The 26,036-nt window shown below is 40.7% G+C and overlaps 1 protein-coding gene across 1 annotated transcript in view; it reads left to right on the top strand.

Annotated features, from left to right (window-relative positions):
* The window catches only part of LOC139367219 (protein tyrosine phosphatase receptor type N2), a 264,778-nt gene that overhangs the window by 151,909 nt on the left and 86,833 nt on the right, over positions 1–26,036 (top strand). The window contains exon 11 of the mRNA XM_071105432.1: positions 20,755–20,819. Within this exon, the coding sequence (XP_070961533.1) occupies positions 20,755–20,819 (65 nt within the window). The remainder of the gene's footprint in view (positions 1–20,754; positions 20,820–26,036) is intronic.

The following is a 26,036-nucleotide window of genomic DNA, read 5'->3' as shown; positions in this document are numbered from 1 at the left end:
TTTAACCCAACAAAGTTCTAAGGAGTCTGAGTAACAGAGTTTATTTTAATAATGCTAATGTGAATGTTTGAGTGACAGCCCGATAGTCTGGCAAGGGAAAAGTCATTCATTAGTCACTTTACTCTATTCCATTCTATTGTATTCTATTCTATCTGCTCTAATATAACCAGAGAAGGCAGAAGAAGGAGGGAAGACAACAACGCTACTCACACTAAGATGATTGTCTAAGATTTGTATAGTAAACCTCATCAACCAGTAGGCGCCACCGCAATCTATGAACGTAGCCTCTCGTTTGAACAATTGTCAAATGTAGTTTATGTTGAATATTTCATTCAGCTGCAGACGATCACCTTCGGAGTGGGAAAAAACAGTAGAAACAAAACCCCAGGTGGATGTGGAGTGACATCCATGGGGTTTGTCTCACATCTGGAGGTGCCTGGGGTCCAAATCATTGGCTGGTACCGCTTCTGTCCCCTCCAGTCTGTGAAGAATTGGTGTCAGCCCCTATCAAACGGAAAATGCCTATTCTACACAGTGTCAGAGGAGCCGTACTCTATTAATCAACCGATGAGAGAGAAGCATATTGAGGAGAGATGAGAGAGTAGAGAGGGGGTATATACTATATAGTGCACTTAGTTTTGACCAGTGCACTATTTGCCGTATGGGTCCTGGTCAAAAGTAGTGCACTATATAGGGAATATGGTATCAGTTGAAACACAATCCGTTTCTCATGGTCTGTTATACCACAGCGTTAGGCCTGTGTACATTGTGTGTACATTGTGTAAAGAGAAAACACACACCATTGAAACACATTTTGGCATCATGAAGAAGACGTTTTCCCCTGTATAAAACAATGTAGGTGTTTGGGGGTCATATTCACTGTTGGTGTTTGGGTATAAGGGGTCATATTCACTGTTGGTGTTTGGGTATAAGGGGTCATATTCACTGATGGTGTTTGGGTATAAGGGGTCATATTCACTGTTGGTGTTTGGGTATAAGGGGTCATATTCACTGTTGGTGTTTGGGTATAAGGGGTCATATTCACTGATGGTGTTTGGGTATAAGGGGCCATATTCACTGTTGGTGTTTGGGTATAAGGGGTCATATTTACTGTTGGTGTTTGGGTATAAGGGGTCATATTCACTGTTGGTGTTTGGGTATAAGGGGTCATATTCACTGTTGGTGTTTGGGTATAAGGGGTCATATTCACTGATGGTGTTTGGGTATAAGGGGCCATATTCACTGTTGGTTTTTGGGTATAAGGGGTCATATTCACTGTTGGTGTTTGGGTATAAGGGGTCATATTCACTGTTGGTGTTTGGGTATAAGGGGCCATATTCACTGTTGGTGTTTGGGTATAAGGGGTCATATTCACTGTTGGTGTTTGGGTATAAGGGGTCATATTCACTGTTGGTGTTTGGGTATAAGGGGTCATATTCACTGTTGGTGTTTGGGTATAAGGGGTCATATTCACTGTTGGTGTTTGGGTATAAGGGGTCATATTCACTGTTGGTGTTTGGGTATAAGGGGTCATATTCACTGTTGGTGTTTGGGTATAAGGGGTCATATTCACTGTTGGTGTTTGGGTATAAGGGGCCATATTCACTGATGGTGTTTGGGTATAAGGGGTCATATTCACTGTTGGTGTTTGGGTATAAGGGGTCATATTCACTGTTGGTGTTTGGGTATAAGGGGTCATATTCACTGTTGGTGTTTGGGTATAAGGGGTCATATTCACTGTTGGTGTTTGGGTATAAGGGGCCATATTCACTGTTGGTTTTTGGGTATAAGGGGTCATATTCACTGTTGGTGTTTGGGTATAAGGGGTCATATTCACTGTTGGTGTTTGGGTATAAGGGGTCATATTCACTGTTGGTGTTTGGGTATAAGGGGTCATATTCACTGTTGGTGTTTGGGTATAAGGGGCCATATTCACTGTTGGTTTTTGGGTATAAGGGGTCATATTCACTGTTAGTGTTTGGGTAATTATAAGAGAAGAAGATATTCTTTATGGCACACTGTAAGGTGTAGCAAACCGTAACAAAACGTTTTGCAAATGAAAACAAGCATTTCTTGTTGGACAAATTCAGGTTGTCCATCCTTGTTTCAGTCCGTTTTCATTTGGTGCCTAATGAATACGGCCCATGTATTTGAGCACTATGGAGTATTGGTTCAGACTGAATAATAGTAGTAGTTGGTTGCCAGCCAGTAGTGCTAGTTTATCCTCTCCTCATACTCCGTAGGCAGATATTGATCATGGTAAATAAACAGAAACTCAATCAGCACCGCCCCCTGCTACTAACAGCACGACTACCGTTGTGATGGACACGGCCAGTATGATTGGTGTTTCTACTTCTGCATTAGCTTCTAATGATGTCATACACATGGAAACACATGGAGACGCCGAATGCATTACCTTCTCAATTTCTTCGGAGCAAGATAAAAGTGTTTTGTTTTTCCACTACACTCTCCTCCTCTATTTTACCTCTCCTTATTTTCACCCCCCGCTCTACTCTCCTCTCTCCCCTCCTCCTTGTCATTTGTCATTTGAAGGTTTACTCAGAGCCTGAGTGACTAGATTTATCAAAGCAGAGGAATGGAATAACCAGATATTCATGAGAAGAAAAGACAAGGGAGAGGACTTTTCCTTGATTGGCTGGGGATGGATTGATTGTGTGTGTGTGTGTGTGTGTGCGTGTGTGCATGAGTGTGTGTGTGCATGAGTGTGTATGTATGTACATGTTTTACTATACTTAGTTGGTTTACTATTCTTGTGAGTACCAGAAGTCCTCACAAGAATAGTAAACCAACTAAAAATCAGAGAAGTGAGAACATTTGGCCAGTCTTCACTTGTATCAAGGCTATTTTAGGCTTAGGGGATAGGGTTAGGGTTAGAATTAGGTTTAGGGGTTAGGTTTATGGTTAGGAGTTAAGGCTAGCTTTATGGTTAGGGTTTAAGGTTAGGGTTAAGGTAAGGGTTAGGGTTTCGTAAGAAATAGCATATTGAGTGGGAATATATTGTTGGTCCCCAGAAAGTCCTCACAAGTATAGTAAGACATAGTTGTGTGGGTGTGGTTGTGTGTGAGTAGCTCGCCAAACAATTGTGAAAGTACATGGCAATTTTCAAGTGTTCCACTGCAAACTGTCATGAACGAATGTCACAAGATTCACACACCGCAAGCTCCCAGCTAATGTCTAATCAATGAAACATTGACATTATCCCATCCCTGGTTAGCCACTATTGGCTTAAAAAGCCAAACCTAACACAATATCTGGCAATTGATTTCCAGAAATATTGCCCCTGTCTGTCTGTGTGGTGCACGTGTTTGTCCATCACTCTGTGTAGCCAGTTGATGTGATAACCGTCTTGTGGGCTGACAGAAGTACTTTCCCCAAAACCTTCTCAATTAAATGTTAACTGCAAAGTAGGCTTACCTGGTAGAAGAATATAATGAGTTGGTGTATAATTTGTGTATAGTCTTTGTTATTTGCCAACTTTGACATGAAATGAGCAGCAGCAGTACAGAGCCATTACTAGACCAGCACATTCCTCACAAGCTAGATGAACAATTAAAGGGCCGGATGCGCAATAAAGGGGAATTACACTCAAAAAACTAAATGTGTTAGTTTTCTTCCAGACCTAAAAAAACATCTTATTCTGATGTGATTTAAGCATTGACATGGACTCAGAACATCAAATTTCGTTGTTTCTCTATGAACAATTACAATTTTAAGAGTGAAAAACTAAACTAAATCTAAAACCAGGAAAAATAAACTGAAAACATAATTTTGGAAAATATAAAACAGAATTTTCTGAAAAAATTACAGATTTTATAGGGCCCCCTCAGAATTGTAATGCCCCCCATTATTTTACCAGGTATATTGATAGAAAACATGGTGCACTACTTTTGTTGTACACTAAGGACCTAGGTTAGAGAAGATAACAATGTGCTCATTTGAAAGCTACACAAAAATGAGCAGCACGCAACGTTACATTTAAAAAAAAAAGTAGCTTACATGCAAGAAATGTTGGAGACTCCTGGTCTAACCACACGATTGACCCTGCTGAAAGAAAACAGCATGGGCTGGTGACTAGTCTTCGTTGTGTTTTCACTGGTAACCAGCCTTTGCTGTTTTTTGGACACTGCTCACTGCTCAAAACCAGCATCAAGTCACATTATGCTGGCGTGTAAAGTGATGTCTAATTCCTACTGGAATCAAGCCTGAGTCGGGATATCCAACAATTGGAACATTTAGTCGCAACAATTTTAATTTAGAATGTCTGCCAAGGTAAAAAAAAAAAAAATGTGGAAGACCACCTCAACCAATTAAACTGGAACAACCATTTTAGTAAAGGGCGTAATAATTCCAACTAACAGATTGGATTAGTTTAAAAAAATGTTTGTTGTTTATCTGTATGTAGCATACAATAAATCAATAGATTAATAATCAATCAGTGTACATGCAAAAACATAGACATTGAAATCAAACTGCAATAGAACATGCTGGGAAATATGATAATGATGAAGGGTGTGGTTTTGCAGACCAGAATGACCAGCTAGAGACCATGCTGTACCAGCATATACTTAAAAAGGAAGTGGTTCTTGACATGTTCTTTGTCAGGGTAGTAGATTATATTGTGACCGACAGCCTTGGCTCGTAGCAAAATTTGAAATTGTGTTTTTTACATAATAGTACAGACTCAGAGCTAGAAAATTGTATATCATACACTGCAGTTGAGGAACAATGGGAAAGTAATTCTGCTTTGAAAGTTGATAAACTTGTAACCCCACTTTTGAGAAAATGGCCCTTGAATGTTTTGGTACATCTACTGGAGAGCTCTTCTTTGTGTACACCCATTCAGGATCGTTCACACCGTCTTAACCCTTAGCCAGGGGCGGAGCCAGAGGGGTGTCCAAAATTTCATTCGCTACTGGCAGTTTGATGCTGATTGACATCTCATTTCACCTCTTGTTGAAAGAAGCATTTATTTTGCCTGTTCGCTAGCACATTTTTTTAAATCGAGGACAAGGAAGAGATAATATTAACGTTGGTTGCGAGATACAGAAGAATAAGATTAAGAAGAACATACAGAAGAAGAAGAGAGAATATTTCCACAGCTCCACAAGCTCTTTTCATGATTGGCAAAAGCATCATATTTGAAGTAAGTTTTAAGGTTTGGCATCGGGTTTAGGTTTCCTGAACAACTTTTACGAAAGTTGAGTCGCTGTGTAAGTTAATGTTAGACCTTTGGCTCCATTAACAGACAGTTAATCAGATAAGAGAGATCGGTTCCCAATTTAGTAATACACGCATATACAGTGCAGTATCGTAAGTTACAGTATCCGAATGTTTAGCTAATGGGGGGGGGGGGGGGGGGGGGTTAACTAGTAGGCTACAGCTGTCTGTGTTCAGCAAGTTAACATTCAGCAATTCGAAATCCATTAACTCAGTTAGATTTTTGTTCTTGAACTCGAAACGAACAATTGTTATTATCCATCTGTTAACGTTACTCAAAAGATTACCACCATTTTCAGATAGCCTGTTTGCTATTGTAAAGGTGTAAGAAATTATAGCTAGCTAAGTTACTTTCTGCAGAGTAGGGCTAGCCATGATCTAACTAGTAACTTACTGCAGAGTAGGGCTAGCCATGATCTAACTAGACATTTATGCTGGTAGTTGATTTTAAGGCACAGTTATAATCATGGTGATTTGTAATTAAGATTGAGATTGGACTAAAATGTGGGTAATTGGATGCTTAGATGTAACCATAGACTGTCTTATTTTTGCATAGGGTCAATTAAACATCAAAAGAAATGGCTAGATATCAGACTTCTGTTCCAAAAGGTCCGAATTATAGGCCAGGACTATACTTTAAACTACACATTTTAGTTTGCAGCTGTTAGTATCTAATCTTGTGGATCCATTAATTATACTTTTCCATGGAGATATGAGAAATTATTTAACGTGTATTTCAGACATTACAAGATCCAGAGAAGAGGGTCCTGTACAGCCGTGTTTGAAAACATTTCCCAGAACTCAGCATGGTACTAGGAAAAGGGCTTTCAACAGCTCCTGGTATAAGGACAATTCATGGCTTGAATATTCTGTAAATCAAGATTTGACTTATTGTTTGCAGATGTGCTCCTTTTGACTGCCAATCAAAATATAGCGCAGAGAGGTCATCGAGAGACTGATGACTCTTGCAACAAGGGTCATTTTTTGACAATCTTAGAAGAAATAGCAAAGCATGACCCTCTCATAGAGAAAAGGATGAATGTGTGTGGCAATCCAGAACAAAGTTCTTGAGGGTTTAGCTGAGATGGTACAAAGAGAAATAATAAGATAAGTAATAGAAAGTGACGTTTTTTTTGTGTAATTGCAGATGAAAACCAAAGATTTAAAGACAAAAGAACAAATGTTTTTAGTTGTGAGGTACTGTTACAACGGGGCCATCCACGAAAGCTTTTTACACTTTCAGTCGGCTGAAAGCTTAGATGCAGCAGGTCTCACAAAAATGATAATTGATTGCCTTGAAAAACATGGTCTGGACTACAGAAATAATCTTGTCGGGCAAGGCTATGACGGTGCATCCGTCGTGAGCGGAAAGCATTCTGGTGTGTCTGCACGGATTAAAAACAGTGCAGGATTTGCATTTTATGTGCACTGTAATGGACATTGTTTGAATTTGGTTCTTGTCGGTGCTGTAAAATCAGTGCCTGAGGCAGTTCACTTTGTTGCTCTCCTGCAGAAGCTTTATAACTTTGTATCTGGCTCATATGTTCATCTCAAGTGGATTGCAGTTCTGAAAGAGCTGTATCCACAGCAGCACCCCAGGGAACTACAGAGTTTTACGGATGTAATGTGGGCTTGCAGTTACATGGCATGCCGCAATCTGAGGGACAGGCTTCCAGCAGTTCTGAGAGTGCTACAGGATTTCACACTTGAAAATAGTGGTGATAGATCAGTGGAGGCAAGGGGCCTTCTTTCTCAGATAGATTTCCATTTCATAGGGCGTTTGGTTCATAGGGCTTTTGGTTTGTAAAGTGCTTGGTGATGCCAAATGCCTTTCTGATATGCTCCAATCCAGCTCTCTTGACCTAGCAAGAGCTGTGGATCTAGTAGGTGCCCTTACAGACACATTACAGGACTACAGAAGTGAGGGTTACTTTGGAGAACTATGGAAAGAGGTTGAAGAGATGGCAGAGCACTGCAAAATAAGTGTACAAACATTGTGTAAAAGACAGCCTAAATCAAGCTTAAGACTTCACAACTCATTGATGATGAGCACTGGAGGACAGAAACACAGTGACCAAAGTGATGGTGAGAGCTTCCAAAGAGCTGTCTTTTATCAGGTGCTTGACAGTCTCACAGCCGAGCTGCCGAGGCGTTTTTCAAAGAAGAATTGCGAGATAATGCAAGGGGTCCGGTCTCTCAACCCGAAGAGTACAACATTCTTGAATGACGAGCATCTGTTTGCCTTCTCTCAGACCTTTGAGTCAGATTTCGAGGACCTCAAACATGAGGTTCATCAAACCAAGCGGCTTCTTGATAGGAGAGAGAAAAGTGGAAGGGACAGACCGTCTACTCTTGACTTTGTTGTGTTTCTAGAACCTTAGAAAGAGGTCTTCCATGAGCTATTTCGACTTTGTAAGATTTCTGTTGTTACACCAGTCAGCAGTGCTTCTTGCGAGAGAAGCTTCTCAGCTTTAAAACTGATTAAAACCCACCTTAGGACAACAATGGTTGATGACCACCTTAAATCCCCTCGGAATTCTCAGTGTTGAGTCAAAAGAGGACACGCTCCCTCAACATGGATACGTTTGTGAAACATTCAGCCAGTTCTCACCAGAACCGCAGAATTATGCTGTTTTAAATCTACCTAGGATTATTTGGCATTTAGGCGGTGCCTCTTGTCATGATTAAAACCTGCACTGTGTACAAGCTAGTACACTGACATTTTAAAATGATAAATCCAAAGGGTATCATCCCACACAGATTTAATTTGGTCTTGGTTAGGCCAATTCCAAAACTGTTCTTTGCTATTAGTTAACATAATATATATGAGCATAAATATGATACTGTTTGTAATGTTGATGGGCACCAAAATGATCTCAAATCCGTTTATGCTTGATACCTGGTTTGTCAAATTGCAGTGTATTTTTTTGTAAATTTACTTTTTTGTAAATAAACTATGCAATTTATTTAACACACAAATGCTATCTTATCTCCTTGGTACTTGTGTATGTGTGTTAGAGAAATGTAACTGCAGTTCCGAGGTAGAGACACTGACTATTCATAGTATGTTAAAGAATTCTAGTGAAGTAACCCTTTTGGACCACACTATCTGCCACATTGATGAACTCCGGGTTAAGTGAAAATAAAACTTCTACCTCTAATCAGCAATCATAGGATTCATTCACGCTCCTTAGGTGCCAGGTTAGGGTTACACACAAATGTTCTGTCATGGTCTATAGACCCCCCTTGGCCACCCCATAAAACTCTAGTTCCACCACTCCCCTTAGCCCCACCCATCTATTTAAGGCCATGTGGTAAACACACACTATAATAAATTTAATCTATGTTTATTTGTCACATGTACAGGATACAGAGGTGTAATGGTACAGTGAAGTGGTTACAGTCGTGGCCAAAAGTTTTGAGAATGACAGAAATAGTTTTTTAGTTTTCCCTGCGCCTCGGTTTATATGATGGCAATTTGCATATACTCCAGAATGTTATGAAGAGTGATACGATGAATTGCAATTAATTGCAATGTCCCTCTTTGCCATGCAAATGAACTGAATCCCCCAAAAACTTTTCCACTGCATTTCAGCCCTGCCACAAAAGGACCAGCTGACATCATGTCAGTGATTCTCTTGTTAACACAGGTGTGAGTGTTGACGATGACAAGGCTGGAGATCACTCTGTCATGCTGATTGAGTTCGAATAACAGACTGGAAGCTTCAAAAGAAGGGTGGTGCTTGGAATCATTGTTCTTCCTCTGTCAAACATGGTTACCTGCAAGGAAACATGTGCCGTCATCATTGCTTTGCACAAAAAGGGCTTCACAGGCAAGGATATTGCTGCCAGTAATATTGCACCTAAATCAACCATTTATCAGATCATCAAGAACTTCAAGGAGAGCGGTTCAATTGTTGTGAAGAAGGCTTCAGGGCACCCAAGAAAGTCCAGCAAGCGCCAGGACCGTCTCCTAAAGTTGATTCAGCTGCGGGATCGGGGCACCACCAGTACAGAGCTTGCTCAGGCATGGCAGCAGGTAGGTGTGAGTGCATCTGCGCGCAGAGTGAGGCAAATACTTTTGGAGGATGGCCTGGTGTCAAGAAGGGCAGCAAAGAAGCCACTTCTCTCCAGGAAAAACATCAAGGACAGACTCATATTCTGCAAAAGGTACAGGGATTGGACTGCTTAGGACTGGGGTAAAGTCCTTTTCTCTGATGAATCACCTTTCCGATTGTTTGGGGCATCCGGAAAAAAAGCTTGTCTGGAGAAGACAAGGTGAGCGCTACCATCAGTTCTGTATCATGCCAACAGTAAAGCATCCTGAGACCATTCATGTGTGGGGTTGCTTCTCAGCCAAGGGAGTGGGCTCACTCACAATTTTGCCTAAGAACACGACCATGAATAAAAAATGGTACCAACACATCCACCGAGAGCAACTTCTCCCAACCATCCAGGAACAGTTTGGTGACGAACAATGCATTTTCCAGCATGATGGAGCACCTTGCCATAAGGGAAAAGTGATAACTAAATGGCTCTGGGAACAAAACATCAATATTTTGGGTCCATGGCCAGGAAACTCCCCAGACTTTAATCCCATTGAGAACTTGTGGTCAATCCTCAAGAGGCGGGTGGACAAACAAAAACCCACAAATTCTGACAAACTCCAAGCATTGATTATGCAAGAATGGGCTGCCATCAGGATGTGGCCCAGAAATTAATTGACAGCATGCCAGGGTGGATTGCAGAGGCCTTGAAAAAGAAGGGACAACACTGCAAATATTGACTCTTTGCATCAACTTCATGTAATTGTTAATAAAAGCCTTTGACACTTATGAAATACTTGTAATTATACTTCAGTATTAACATCTGACAATATCTAAAGACACTGAAGCAGTAAACTTTGTGACACAAATATTAATTTCCATTCTCAAAACTTTTGGCCACGACTGTATACTAGCAATATCAAAAACTGAAAGTGTCCAGATAAAAATCTTTCCAGGTTTTTATCATTATTAAATGACACTAACCTGACACACTTGTCTAAATTGATGGGTCATGTAATAATCTGGCCGAAGTGGAGTGTCATAATCCCAAGTCATTGTACTACCAATACAAACATTGTCATAGCTGTTGTATGAATCTGCAGGTAGCTAAAGCTAACAAACTAGGTTCAATTTCAGCTAGCTAACATTAGCCTATAACTAGCAATAGAAAAATAGAAACTGATATCTAAAAATGTAGCTAGACTCTTACCTGTATAAATGGATGAACGGTTCATGGCAAACTGGAACCATTTAACTCGTGTTTGTAGCTACATTTTGTTTGGCCAGCGTTGTCAAGCCTCTCCAGTTCACACTGACCGTGGCGTGTGCAGAAAGTAGCCCATACCTTTTTCCAACTGATCTGTCGATAGCGCCAGGTAAATTCGATAGCGCCTGGTAAATTCGATAGCGCCTGGTAAATTGTAGTTTTCGATGGCTAACGTCATATCTTTCAAAAACGGTGCAGTAGAAAGGAGTGTCAACACATACTGAACAGCTCACGTTAAAGACAGAAGCATGCTACATGGCAGACGAAACCAAACTCATCTCCCAGCATGTCCAGACTATCCATTATCTCAGCCAATCATGGTTAGTGAGAAGGTTCCTGTCTTTTTTTCGTGGCTAAACCAACTAGGCTCCTAATTTAACAATTTTATTTGTATTCATGGTGGGAATACAAGTTTGTTATCAAGGCACATGAAAATTCCCATGTTCCAGAAGGCATTTCTGCTAAAAAATACATTTTGATAAAAAATAAATGTTTACGTTCAAATGCCGCTCCTGTGAAGTAGTGACGTGCGACATACGCCTAGTTTTCTTAAAAGAGTCACATTTTTAACAATTTTATTTTTTAAGCCTAAATAAATTCAGGATTCCTTCTTAATTCAGTTGCCGGAGAGGAAGGAAACCGCTCAGGGATTTCACCATTAGGCCAATGGTGACATTACAGAGTTTAATGGCTGTGATAGGAGAAAACTGAGGTTGGATTAGCAACATTGTATTTACTCCACAATTACTAACCTAAATGACATTGAAATGAAGGAAGCCCGTACATCATACAAATATTCCAAACATGAATCCTGTTTGCAATAAGGCACTAAAGTAAAACTGGAAAAAATGTGGCAAAGCAATGAACTTTATGTCCTAAATACAAAGGCAAATCCAACATACCACATCACTGAGTACCACTCTTCATATTTTCAAGCATGGTAGTGTCTGCATCATACTATGGGTATGCTTGCCATCGGCAAGGTTTAGGCAGTTTTCTAGGCTAAAAAAGGAAAACAGCTAAGCATCGGCAAAATACTAGAGGAAAACCTGGTTCAGTCTGCTTTCCAACAGATACAGGGAGACAAAATCACCTTTCAGCAGGACAATAACCTAAAACAGAAAGCCAGATATACACCAAGACGACATTGAATGTTCCTTAATGGCCTAGTTTCAGTTTTGACTTAAATTGGCTTGAAAATCTATGGCAAGACTTGAAAATGTCTGTCTAGCAATGATCAAAAACCAACTTGACAGTTGAAGAATTTTAAGAACAATAATGTGTGGCATCACTACAGATCTGGGTTCGAACTCGGGCTGTGTCTTGACCGGGAGACCAATGAGGCGGCACATAATTGGACCAGCGTTGTCCGGGTTAAGGGAGTGTTTGGCTAGCTGGGATGTCCTTGTTCCATTGCGACTCCTTGTGGAGTTGTACGGTGTTTCCCTGTCACATTGGTGCTTCTGGGTTACTAGCAGTTACTTATATAGTATATTGAGGAAGAAAATAATAGCATACTCTGATGTGGTTATGCCAAATGGTTACACTAGTTCATTTAGCAGACAAGATTTGCTTATAATTCCATGGGATTATTTTATATTATTTTACAGTATGAAGAATACAAATGAACAAATATAAATATTTTCTCAGAACAATTTGACAGGGGTGCGCACATGCAGCTATTCTGTGTTGAGCGGTTAACAAAAAAATAGGTACTCCTGTATGCTTAATTTAGAGATATTAATGTGACTTTAGTTGTTCTACAAACATTGGGCAATATAATTTCATTTTTAATACATAGTACGGCTGCATGATGAGACTCTAATGATGATTTGAAAAAGGTTGTTTGAAAGGCATGAGCTCTGCTTTGTTTTTGCACAGGCTGTACACACTCCAATAGTCGCTCATTCACAATTTAACAAGCACTTGATAATGCCTCAAATTTCACGGCAGCATCCCCTTTGTGGCTGTAATGACAGCTTGGCACATTCTTGGCATACTCTCAAACCAGCTTCATGAGGTAGTCACCTTGAATGCATTTCAATTAATAACAGATGTGCTTTTAAAAAAGTTAATTTGTGGAATTTCTTTCCTTAATGTGTTTGAGCCAATCTGTTGTGTTGGGACAATGAAGGGGTTGTATACAGAAGATAGCCCTATTTGGTAAAAGACCAAGTCCATATTATGGCAAGAACAGCTCAAATAAGCAAAGACAAACGACAGTCCATCGTTATTTTAAGACATGAAGGTCAGTCAATACAGAACATTTCAAGAACTTTGAAAGTTTCTTCAAGTGCAGTCGCAAAAACCATCAAGCGCTATGATGAAACTGGTTCTCATGAGGACCGCCACAGGAATGGAAAACTCAGAGTTACTTCTGCTGCAGAGGATAAGTTCATTAGAGTTACCAGCCTCAGAAATTGCAGCCCAAATAAATGCTTCACAGAGTTCAAGTAACAGATACATCAACATCCGCTGTTCAGAGAAGACTGCATGAATCAGGCCTTCATGGTTTAATTGCTGCAAAGAAACCACTACTAAAGGACACCAATAAGAAGAAAGAGACTTACTTGGGCCAAGAAACACGAGCAATGGACATTAGACCGGTGGAAATCTGTCCTTTGGTCTGAGGAGTCCAAATGTGAGATTTTTGGTTCCAACCACCGTGTCTTTGTGAGACGCGGAGTGGGTGAACGGATGATCTCCGCATGTGTGGTTCCCACCATGAAGCATGGAGGAGGAGGTGTGATGGAGTGGGGGTACTTTGTTGGGGACACTGTCTGTGACTTATTTGTAATTCAAGCCACACTTAACCAGCATGGCTACAGTATTCTGCAGCGATATGCCATCCCGTCTGGTTTGTGCTTAGTGGGACTATCATTTGTTTTTCAACAGGACAAAGGCACAACACACCTCCAGGTTGTGTAAGGGCTATTTGACCAAGAAGGAGAGTGATGGAGTGCTGCATCAGATGACCTGGCCTCCATAATTAGCCGACCTCAACCCAATTGAGATGGTTTGGGATGAGTTAGACCGCAGAGTGAAGGAAAAGCAGCCAACAAGGGCTCAGCATATCTGGGAACTCGTTCCATAATGTTGAAAAAGCCTTCCATGTGAAGCTGGCTGAGACAATGCCAAGAGTGTGCAAAGCTGTCATCAAGGCAAACGGTGGCTACTTTGAAGAATCTAAAATATAAGATATATTTAGATTTGTTTAACACTTTTTTGGTTACTACATGATTCCATAGCTGTTATTTCATCGTTTTGATGTCTTCACTATTGTTATACAATGTTAGAAAATAGTTTTTAAAAATGAGAAAAACCCTTGAATGAGTAGGTGTGTCCAAACTTTTGACTGGTACTGTATATTTCCAGATTTTTTTTATATCTTCTAGATTTAGGAATTACATTTCAAAACTTCTTTCTGTTCTTTTTGCCATTTATGAATGTGTTATTTTATTTTTTTATTTTTTATTTCACCTTCATTTAACCAGGTAGGCTAGTTGAGAACAAGTTTTCGTTTACAACTGCGACCTGGCCAAGATAAAGTAAAGCAGTTCGACACATTCAACAAAACAGAGTTACACATGGAATAAACAAACATACAGTCAATAATACAGTAGAAATGAGGTGCAAATGAGGTAAGATAAGGGAGGTAAGGCAATAAATAGGCCATGGTGGCGATGTAACTACAATATACCAATTAAACACTGGAGTGATAGATGTGCAGAAGATGAATGTGCCTCGTATCATCACAAAGAGGAAACTTTAAAAACTTTAGTGAACAGGCTTTTTTTTGTTTTACATTAGCTTTATTTTAGCGAACTTGATTGTATTTCAGCTATCCATGAACCTGATTTAGCTTTGTGCATTTTTGCAGATGTCTTCAATGCTATTGTGCATAATTATGCTCCCTTTAAAAAATGAAGGGTTAAAGGTGATCGAATGCGTGGTACACTCTGGAATTATCAGACGTCATTCATAAAGGATGCCAGGATCACAGGCTTAGGCCCGGACTGGCAAGATTTTAGGCTAAATCTGATTTATGTAACTGCTCTTTTGGATTGTCATGGGAACCCAGTTAAATTCTGGAAAGCTGTCAAATCCCTGAAAGGTTCTACTTCCTCCTCTCTGCCAAAACAAATACATTCAGACACTTGCCTGTTTACAGAAAAAAAATGCCATCATTGATACATTTAATTACCGTTTTATTTCAGAGGGCTATCTCTTTGAAATAACTTCTAAGCCTATCCACAATGATATTGGGCTGGATGCTGATAGGGTAAACTTGCTGAATGAATAGAGAAATGATAGTCAAAGCTTTTATTTTAGGCTATTTACAGAAAATTGGTTTGCTAGCAATAGACAACAATAAATCTACAGGGGCCGACCAATCGGATCCTGGTCTGATAAGGGTGCAGCGCCCATTATTGTTGGCTCAATAACCCACATTTTTAATTCAACATTGTTATCAGGAAATATCCCAAAAGTATGGAAATCAGCTCTCGTGGCGCCACTCCATAAAGTAGAGATCTTAGTAGAGATCTTAATGATAATCACCCCATTTCAAGGCTTTCTTGTCTAGCTAGTATTCTTCACTGTTTATATAAACACGATTGGTCAATCTGTTAAAAATGGTAAACATCGTCTGTATGTAGATGATACTAGTATGTATGTTATTGCCCCGACTGTTGATCTGGCTATTCCAAAACTACAGGCAGATTTTTATAGCTATGCGGGAATCCCTTGCTGATTTAAAACTTGTGCTTAATATGGGTAAAAAAAAACTTTTAAGAATGTTTCAGATTAAATACACGTTCAATCATTAGATGTTTCTCCAATCGAACGTGTTTCCGCAGATAAATATTTAGGCGGTTGGATTGATATGGATTTGACATTTAAGAAACATATACTGTAGATGAGCTGGTTAAGAGGTTGAGATTTAAAATTGTATTTTTCTACAGAAACAGATCATGTCTTTCTCCAAGCAATAGGAAGCAGATTATTCAGTCAACATTTAATCTGTTCTTGATTATGGTGAAATTATTTATCAAAGTGCAGCTGCTACTATTCTTAAACCCTATGATGCCATCTACCAGTGCAGAATACAAATAATATATGATGTCATCTATGTAAAGAGAACAATATCTGGGAACTATTTTGCATTTCAAAAGCTGGTCAAAGAGATTGGTAAATGTGCAATATACAATAAATATGTAATTTTTCACAGTTGTTGATTTGATGGCATCTCTGTGCTACAGAGGCAGATCAAGGTATATAACACAAAATGATAATTCCATCCCCCTGATTATGACTGAAAAATGAACGGTGGGGCATCTCATCTGTCTCTGGGATCGGATGCATCTGTCCTTCCTTCTCTAGATCCCCATCTCCCTCTCTTTAACTCTCTCTCTCTGAGATAGCTATCCAGCCTTTTTTTTATCCCCCTCTCCCTCCCCCTCTCTCGCTCCTTCTCTTTCGGAGATACAGTAGCTATGCACAGACAGCCTTCATATGTGCAGCAGGGGAAAGTGACGGGCAGAATGGCAGCTTTAATATTGGAGTGATTGCCACTGATAAGGGTAACGGCTGTGGAGAGGCGTGAGTGTCATCCCTCCCTCCTCCGCAATAAACACTTTCATTTTGTTTGCCGGAGAGATGGATGTGCTGAATAGACAACCTGAGGAGCAGTGGAGGGAGGGAGGAGATAGATGGGAAGGATGGGGATGCATATTCAGTATTAAAAGATCAGTCAGAGGGTCGTGAAATATGCATTTTGTCATCTACGCCTCGTGTCTCGTCAGAGCAACAACGCTGGCCACCGACTCAAAATGCAAACCTGAGAAATTGTGGTCTGTATTATATTCATAGTGATATTTTCATGGGAAATTACATAAAATGCATAGTAATATTCCATCTGTCCAGATAATACGGACAACTTCAACATATTCATTGTGTCAGAATCAGTAATGAACAATGCCTGAATATTGTCCACTGTTTTACACAGACAAAATCAATAGATCTGTGCAGAGGTCTAAGGTTGCTTCCCAAAAGGCATTTGGGACGCAAGCAATGTCTAGTGTAAGTGTGCAATTTGGCCAAGGACATTGAGGCATCAGATTGCTGATTAAATTGACCTCCTTTTCCAAAACTCCTTCAGACATCTTGACTTCTCAGGATGGGGCTGGAGGCTGGGTGGAGAGGCCACTTGTTACTATTTTATGACATGTATTGCATTTGAATTACTCCCATCTTCCCCTCCAACTCAAGTCAGCAGTTCATAAGATATTTTCCTGTCGTGACTTTTCTATTTTGTTATGGTAACACTTTACCTTAGGAGACTAACATTAAGGGTGCCTTAATGTAGAGTGTTACCATTTTTTTGTTAATACACAAACTAAGAGGCTAAAGCTGTTTGATTTTCCGTTGGTTTTAGATTGTGTTTAATTTGACTCGGGGCAATAAGACAGCGTGACCAAAAAGATGATGTGAACAGCTGGGGAGCTGAAATCCGCATATCAGAAGTAAAACGAGGGAGACACAGACAATTGCTAATTAAAATCAGTGGGAAAATGACTTGAAAATTGGACTTCACATCAGTTTTCACAGTCTGTCTTTAATATTTTGGACGTTAAAATGAATAAATGGTTTGCAGTATAACAGCAAGGAGTAAACTTCATCTGGGTTTGTCTTTATTCTGTAAATGACTCCAGCTATAGGAACAGAGAATGTGAAACATCTCAGAAAGCTCAGGCCAAGCATGAATCCCTGTGGACCTTTACAATTGCCAATTATTGCACATGATGAACCCCATGTATTTTCATTTAAATTTCCTAAAGCAAGAAGTAGTGGGCTGCCGGTCGATGAGTTGAAAGTTAATCTAGAGGTAGAAAGATAGTGACCTTCAGGCTTCTTTGTTTTTAGCATACGCTAGAACTTTTCAGCTTGTCAGTCAAACTGGAACGGTATCCAAGCCAATAGATAGAAGGTGGACTGTGTGTTGATGTAAGGCTCATCGCGGTGTTTTGATTGGCTCTATACTCATCCTCAGCTCCCTGAGGGGTCCTCATTAAGACTAAACGCTGAGGGTGACCTTTCCGTCGCCCAACTCCCCCCACCCAGCTGGCCCTAATTACCTCCCTCATTACCCCCTCTGAAATAAAACACAGATCCAAGATGGCTGCCTCATTACCCCCTCTTAAATAACACCAGCACCACCAGGTTGAACCAAGATGGCTGCCTCATTAGCCCTTCCTAAATAACACCAGCACTGCCAGGTTCAACCAAGATGGCTGCCTCATTACCCCTCCTAAATAACACCAGCACCACCAGGTTGAACCAAGATGGCTGCTTTTCCCCACAACTGATTTGCTATACTCTCTTTGTGATGTATGTTGGCCTAGTGGATCTCTGTGCTGTGGATGAATCCCCCCTTCACTCTTTCACTCTCGCTTTCCCCCCAGTCTTAATTCCATAAGTCCTGACAGTATAATTTAGACGTCGCCATCGCTATGGTGATCGCTGATGAGACGATAGGGTGATCAGCTCTTATGGGATGTCGGAGAAGGAGAGGGAGAGAGAGAGAGAGGGCTGTAAGTAGCCCTCCTAATGATGGCACTAAAGTAACATGCTTCATTATTTGGAATGCTGCATAAATTGAGCAGTGCGTGGAATCATTTGGATTGATTAAAATACTAATTAAACAGGTCTTTGCAGAATTTGAGGAGTGAAGTAAGGTTCAGCTCTTCAGGGTAATTTGCATACCCTTCATCTGGGTAAATGGGATTTAAAGGACCCTCTCTCATTCTCTTTCCTTGGCTCTCCCTCTCGCTCTTCTCTCCCTATTTCCTGGTACATTCACATGCTAACAAACTCAATTAAAATTATACTCTATTCACCATATTATTTGGCATAATCTATTAAGACCCCTTTGATTTTGTTTTTTCAATATAAATGTATCCATCAAAGCAAGGGACTCAAAGGGGTAGACATGACCAGAATAAAACAAAGTCTGCCAAGTGTAGATCTTAAATGTTGGACGCTCAGTCGCTGCGTCACTTACTTTGATTTTCATGACAATATCTTTGTTAAATTTTGCATTTGGAACTAGCGTGGGAATACTTGAATTGATTAATAGATGTATGGATCAAACTCATCGTGTGATCCTATTAAGTACTGCAAGAACCAATAACAATTAATTATGCAGTACATCAACTAGCACTTTTACATTTAAAATAATTTAACAATGTAAACATTCACTGGTGCCTCAGCAGCTGACTGTGTGCAAAGGTCTGGCCCCTAAACCACTTTAAGGCTAACTACCCCCCCCCAAAAAAGTCCTCAGAGCAAAGTCACAAGAAAATCTCCACTCCACATACTGTATGTGCTCTAGACACTGTACTGTAGGGTATTCTGTGATCATGTAGGGTGGTTGTGCAAACTCTTTCAAAATCTCATCTGGTGTACCTTTGCCAACAGTAAGTGTGACTTTGAACAGTCACTGATGAGTTTGGAGTTTGAGTTGGAGTTATAGGCTGACGAAGAGCTTCGGGTAGAAACGTTTCACAATAAACTGTGAGAGAATTAATCTACACACACTCTTTCTCCCAGTCTCCTGTTCCATTATAGAACTGGAAGGTCAATCGTGTTCTTCTGCGTCATTCATTCCTCTCACTAAAACACAGCTAAAAAAATAGATATATACAGTACCAGTCAAAAGTTTGGACACCTAGTCATTCCTGGGTTTCTGGGTTTTTCTTTATTTTTTGCTATTTTCTACATTGTAGAATAATAGTGAAGACATCAAAATTATGAATTAACACATGACTCATGTAGTAACCCAAAAAAGTGTTAAACAATCAAAATATATTTTATATTTGAGATTCTTCAAAGTAGCCACCCTTTGCCTTGATGACAGCTTTGCACACTCTTGGCATTCTCTCAGCCAGCTTCATGAGGTAGTCACCTGGAATGCATTTCAATTAACAGGTGTGAATTGTTAAAAGTGAATTTGTGGAATTTCTTTCCTTAATGCGTTTTAGCCAATCCGTTGTGTTGTGACAAGGTAGGGGAGGTATACAGAAGGTAGTCCTTTTTGGTAAAATACCAAGTCCATATTATGGCAAGAACAGCTCAAATAAGCAAAGAGAAACGACAGTCCATTATTACTTTAAGATATGAAGGTCAGTCAATCCAGAAAATTTTCAAGGGCAGTCGCAAAAAACATCAAGTGCTATGATGAAACTGGCTCTCATGAGGACCGCCACAGGAAAGGAAGACCCAGGGTTGCAGCCCAAATAAATGCTGTGTGAATCAGGCCTTCATGGTCGAATTGCTACAAAGAAACCACTACTAAAGGACACCAATAATAAGAAGCGACTTGCTTGGGCCAAGAAACACGAGCAATGGACATTAGACCGGTGGAAATCTGTCCTTTGGTCTGATGTGTCCAAATTTGAGATTTTTGGTTCCAAACGTGTCTTTGTGACACGCAGAGTAGGTGAACAGATTATCTCTCCATGTGTGGTTCCCACCGTGAAGCAGGGAGGAGGAGGTGTGATGGTGTGGGAGTGCTTTGCTGGTAACACTTTTGGTGATTTATTTACAATTCACAATTAACCAGCATGGCTACCACAGCATTCTGCAGCGATACGCCAACCCATCTGGTTTGCGCTTAGTGGGACTATCATTTGTTTTTCAAACAGGACAATGATCCAACACACCTCAAGGCTGTGTAAGGGCTATTTGACCAAGAAGAAGAGTGATGGAGTACTGCCTCCGCAATCAGCCGATCTCAACCCAATTGAGATGGTTTGGGATGAGTTGGACCGCAGAGTGAAGGAAAAGCAGCCAATAAGTGCTCAGCATATGTGGGAACTCCTTCAAGACTGTTGGAAAAGCATTCCAGGTGAAGCTGGTTGAAAGAATGCCAAACACGTGCAAAGCTATTATCAAGGAAAAGGGTGGCTACTTTGAAGAATCTAATATATTTTGATTTGTTTTACACTTTTTTGGTTACTGCATGATTCCATAAGTGTTATTTCATAGTTTTGATGTCTTCGCTATTATTATACAATGTAGAATAAAGTAAAAATAAAGAAAAACCCTTGAATGAGTAGGTGTGTCCAAACTTTTGACTGGTACTGTACATAACAATTACACTCACACACAACTCTTGCATTTTTTATGTTTCTCCCCATGTAGTTCAGCAGAAGAAGCAGCTGGAGAAGGAGACAGGTGTGAAGATCCTGGAGGCTGGAGTCAGCGATGTAAGTCCTGTTTCATCATCTATCTAATAAGATGGGAACCACAGAACTATAATCATTGACTTAAATGGGGATGCCCTTTCTAATTATTATATTTCTGTGCTGGGAACATCTAGCACTGACTACATCCATGTGGAACAGAAAATAGATCATTTTTAATTCGGAAGTTTACATACACTTAGGTTGGAGTCATTAAAACTCGTTTTTCAACCACTCCATAAATTTCTTGTTAACAAACTATAGTTTTGTTACGTTCGTTAGGACATCTACTTTGTGCATGACGGAAGTAATTTTTCCAACAATTGTTTACAGACAAATTATTTCACTTATAATTCACTGTATCACAAATCCAGTGGGTCAGAAGTTTACATACACTAAGTTGACTCTGCCTTTAAACAGCTTGGAACAATCCATGAAAATAATGTCATGGCTTTAGAAGCTTCTGTTAGGCTAATTGACATAATTTGAGTCAATTGGAGGTGTACCTGTGAATGTATTTCAAGGCCTAGCTTTAAACTTAGTGCCATCATGGGAAAATCAAAAGATATCGGCCAAGACCTCAGAAAAAAAATTGTAGACCTCCACAAGGCTGGTTCATCCTTGGGAGCAATTTCCAAATGCCTGAAGGTACCACGTTCATCTGTACAAACAACAGTACGCAAGTATAAACACCATCGGACCACACAGCCATCATACCGCTCAGGAAGGAGATGCATTCTGTCTCCCCGAGATGAACGTACTTTGGTGCGAAAAATTGCAAATCAATCCCAGAACAACAGCAGAGAACCTTGTGAAGATGCTGGAGGAAACAGGTACAAAAGTATCAATATCCACAGTAAACAAGTCCTATATCGACATAACCTGAGGAAAAAGGGGGAAGCCCCCAGAAATGGACAATGACCCCCAGCATACTTCCGAAGCTGAGGCAAATTAGCTTAAGGACAACAAAGTCAAGGTATTGGGGTGGCTATCACAAAGCTCTGACTTCAATCCTATAGAACATTTGTGGGAAGAACTGACAAAGCGTGTGCGAGCAAGGAGGCCTAAAAAACCTGACTCAGTTACACCAGCTCTGTCAGGAGGAATGGGCTAAAATTCACCCAACTTATTGTGGGAAGCTTGTGGAAGTTAAACAATTTAAACTCAATGCTTCCAAATACTAAGTGTATGAGTGTATGTAAACTTCTGACCCTCTAGGAATGTGATGAAAGAAATAAAAGCTGAAATAAATAATTCTCTCTACAATATTTCTGACATTTCACATGCTTAAAATAATGTGGTGATCCTAACTGACCTAAGACAAGGAATTTTTACTAGGATTAAATGTCAGGAATTGTGAAAAACTGAGTTTAAATGTATTTGGCTAAGCTGTATGTAGACCTCCGACTTCAACTGTATATTGAATACAATTTTTGTGCGATTGCATCGTTAAATCTTACAGAGTAAAATCCCTAAAGAGAATACTGAGCTTGTCCTCCCAACACCCCAACATGCAACATCATTGTAAAGGAACTTAACCAAACCTGGAATGTTCCAGATCTCTTTACACTGTGCTCTGATTTGATTTGACTGGGGTGTTCTCCAGGGATATGGCTCCAGATGTGGCAACTTGGCATTTAATCACCACGCTCCCTTCTGCTACCATCCATACCGCCTGCATCCGTTATGAGGCTGCCATTATGCAACCAGACATTGATCTTGAGCCGAAATGAATGCCAAATGTAGTTTCCTGTTAAACGTGTCGCTTTGATACACGTCCTCTGTATTCATTTCCTGTCCTCCTTGGCATCGTTGGTTCCCATGGAGGATAAAGAACAACAAGACAAAGCGCAGTGCGTTTTGACACTTTAAATAGCCGATGATAGTGGCTCAGGGAAGGAACAGTAAGCTGATTATCTGGAGAGCTGTCACTCTGTGGCTGCCCAAAATTAAGAGCAGTGCAGAAGTATACTTAAGATGAGCGTGGGCATGAGAGCAGGGGAGATGTGCATTCATTCATTGGTGACGCTGCTAGTAAATATTCAAATATTTAGCTAGCAATGTGCATATTGGAGGTGAGGATCTAATCAAGCAGCCATTGATGCGCTGGAGTCCTCCTAGCAGACCCGCGTCTAAAGTGAGTTTTTCTATGGAAATGAGACAGACATGGCACTGTGAGCCATGAAGATTATCACGAGGGATGCTGGGAACTAAATGGATGTGGCCTGTGTGTGTGTGCTGCTGCCGTCGTCAATGGCAACAGGCATAACATAGTCGGGACCGTTTTCCTCGGTCAACGCTACACTCACTGTCCTCCTATGGCCAACTCTGTCACACGTTCGCTACATTCTCTTGTTGTTTTATTTTATCTCTATTTCTTCTGTTTATGCGTTTTACCTCCCTCTTTTTTTTACCCGCACTCTTTTCTTTCCTTTTCCTCATGGGGCAGCCTAGTGGTTAGAGCGTTGGACTAGTAACCGGAAGGTTGCAAGTTCAAACCCCTGAGCTGACAAGGTACAAATCTGTTGTTCTGCCCCTGAACAGGCAGTTAACCCACTGTTCCTAGGCCGTCATTGAAAATAAGAATTTGTTCTTAACTGACTTGCCTAGTTCAATTATGGAAAAATGGAGAAAAAAAATAATAAGTTCTCTGTGGAAACCAGAGTGAGGGCGGGATCTATCTTTTACCTCAGGAGTGTGAAATCAGAGACGGACGGTGTGTGTGTGTGTGCGCCTGTGTATGTGTCAGTAACTATGCATTAGCCTTCAAAACACAACAGAAATGTGTGCATAAATTGACAAAGAAAGTAAATGAGAATAAGTTAATAAAGGCAGTTAGATGTTATGGGGTTTATATCATGTCGTAAGAGATCCAATCAAATTGGAGGAGTCCTCCACTATAGCACAGGCTTACATCGGAGAGTGCCTGCTCTTGCATGGAACCAACCAACCTGGTGTCCTTAAGAGTATTGAGAGTGGAGCTGACACAGGGTGCTTCCTCATTGGGCTCCGGTCTAAAGTAGTGCACTACATAGGGAATATGGTGCAATTTGGGACACAGACAGAGCCTTTCCGTCCTGTCCTCGCCCTGTCTATCTTTGTTAAAAAAGGGGACAAATGACAAAACAGCTTAGGAAGATGTCCTGATACCACGGACGTCGATAGCAGAAGATGTCGACGAAGATAAGCCAATGTCAAAGTGAGGAGATGGAACGCTAATCGGTAGACTTCACAATATCTGGTCCTCCTATAGATTTTCCAGAACCCGTTTTCTTACAAATATCCCTGTTTTGCAACTCATTAGCTAAATTTTCCACACCCTTTAAGTAATTACACTTTAATAAGCATGACATTTTGTAAGTCATTTAAGTTGCCGTTACGTTTTATCAAGGCGATTGCTTGCTGTCCAGATCACGTTAGTGTCTCCATAACAGCACTCCTGCGAATGTTTGAAAAACTATCTTAGGGAAAAGCGAGAGGGGCAAGAGGGGTAATAGGAGAGGGGTGGTAGAAAGCCTAATATATACAATATTTTTGTTCATCTCAATTCCAGCACTCTATCATCATATTGTTTTTCACTAGGGATGTGAAATGTCGACATTGACAGTAAATGAAAATCCTACAGAGAATATAAATGTGCATACACCTCACAGCACCACCAGGCAGCCAGTTGGAGAATCAGCCTCTAGTACAGATCATACCATACAGTTTCAGCAGCCTTCCGTTTTGTGGAGAGATGTTCCTAAAAGGCACACAGAGCTCCGTGACTGTGCATCCTCTCCACTTTTCATCTTCCCGTCCTGTTCGTGTTCAGGAGGGGTCGAGGAGTCACTGCGCATCTGGAGTGTGAGTGTGAGAGAGAGAGAACGTGAGCGAGCAAGAGATGGCGCAGGACCTGAGGGTTGCAGACTCCTGCTGCAATGGTTTGCGCTAGCCAGCAGTATGCAGACATAGACACAGTGTGGCTGCTACCAGTGGGGGTTCTGAGGAGGGGGACGGGTGGGTAAGTGGCTGGGGGACAGGGCGGGGTTGGGGGGGGGGGGGTCTCGGTCAGACGCCCTCGCTGGGTTGCCTAGGGAGTCCTAACAGACAGCTGCCGCCTCTGGTGTCACCACCCACACCCCTCCCCAATGCACATACACCCCTCCTCACACCCCTCGGCCTATCCCCAGGTGAGAGGATGATGCTGTCATTATCTCTTCCTGAAAAGAAAAGAAAAATATGATAAATAATGAATCACAAAATGGATGTTAAAAGGTGGCACCGTCACAGTGGAAGACCATATATCGTGTTCTTCAAAACAACAAGATCACCGATGGTTTCTCATTTGATCAGTGTTATTTTAAAATCATTGCTTTTACATGAATGGCTGTTTTTTTAAGAATATGTGTTTATCAGCGTACCAGTTGTCTTTTTTATCAGTACATCTGAATACAGTGTAAAGGCATCCTCATACATAGGTTCGGTTTGCTCCTAGCAGAACTCAGCTATGGTAAAGCGAAAAGACCTTTGCTTGAAAAACAAGAAAAAAGCAGCAATATTACTCGTTTGTCCCTCTTGAGCCACTGTAGCAACAGCATAGCCATAACACGTCCTCAAAATATTCTGTAATTAATTTGGACTTATTTGCAGAGGAGCTCTTAGTCGTGCAATTTTACATCTAGCTAAGATGTTTGCTGCAAGTGATAAAATGTGCATGAAAACTAGTAGTGTACTGCAGACATTAGGGCCTAGCTGCTGCACTCTCTCCTCTCTCTCCTTGAATGACAGCAAACACTTCATTGAAGAATCCCATCCATAGTTCCCATCCCTAATGTTGCTCAATCACTGATGAAGGGGCATAGAATTCGGCTACCAAACTTGGACTTGCCTCATGAAAAACATTGTGCGTGAACAGCCGGAAAATAAACCTCCCGAATACCAAAACGAACAAAAATGTCACAAAATGTCGTCATAATATGTGCATAAACTGTTTAGACTGGGAAGCATGCGACAGGCTTTAGGAAGAGGAAGCTGGGCGTTTATAGTTGCCTGCCCGCATTAAACCTTCCCCATGTGATTAAGTTTGTGGGTAAATTGAGATTCATTGACATTTTGACAGAAGCCTCATGTTTTCGATAACTCCTGTAAACTGCTTATGTGGAGAGGCACTCATTAACCACAGAACTCCCTGAGCTGCACGTCAACTGATTATTCAACCACCAATTGTAAATTATATATGGCAGGCAGGGATCTCCGCAC

This window comes from Oncorhynchus clarkii, chromosome 15 (genome assembly GCF_045791955.1).
Source record: "Oncorhynchus clarkii lewisi isolate Uvic-CL-2024 chromosome 15, UVic_Ocla_1.0, whole genome shotgun sequence".
In the NCBI taxonomy this organism is placed as follows: Eukaryota; Metazoa; Chordata; class Actinopteri; order Salmoniformes; family Salmonidae; genus Oncorhynchus; species Oncorhynchus clarkii.
Note: the sequence above shows the minus strand (reverse complement) of the source record. Positions and strands in the feature narration are given on the sequence as shown.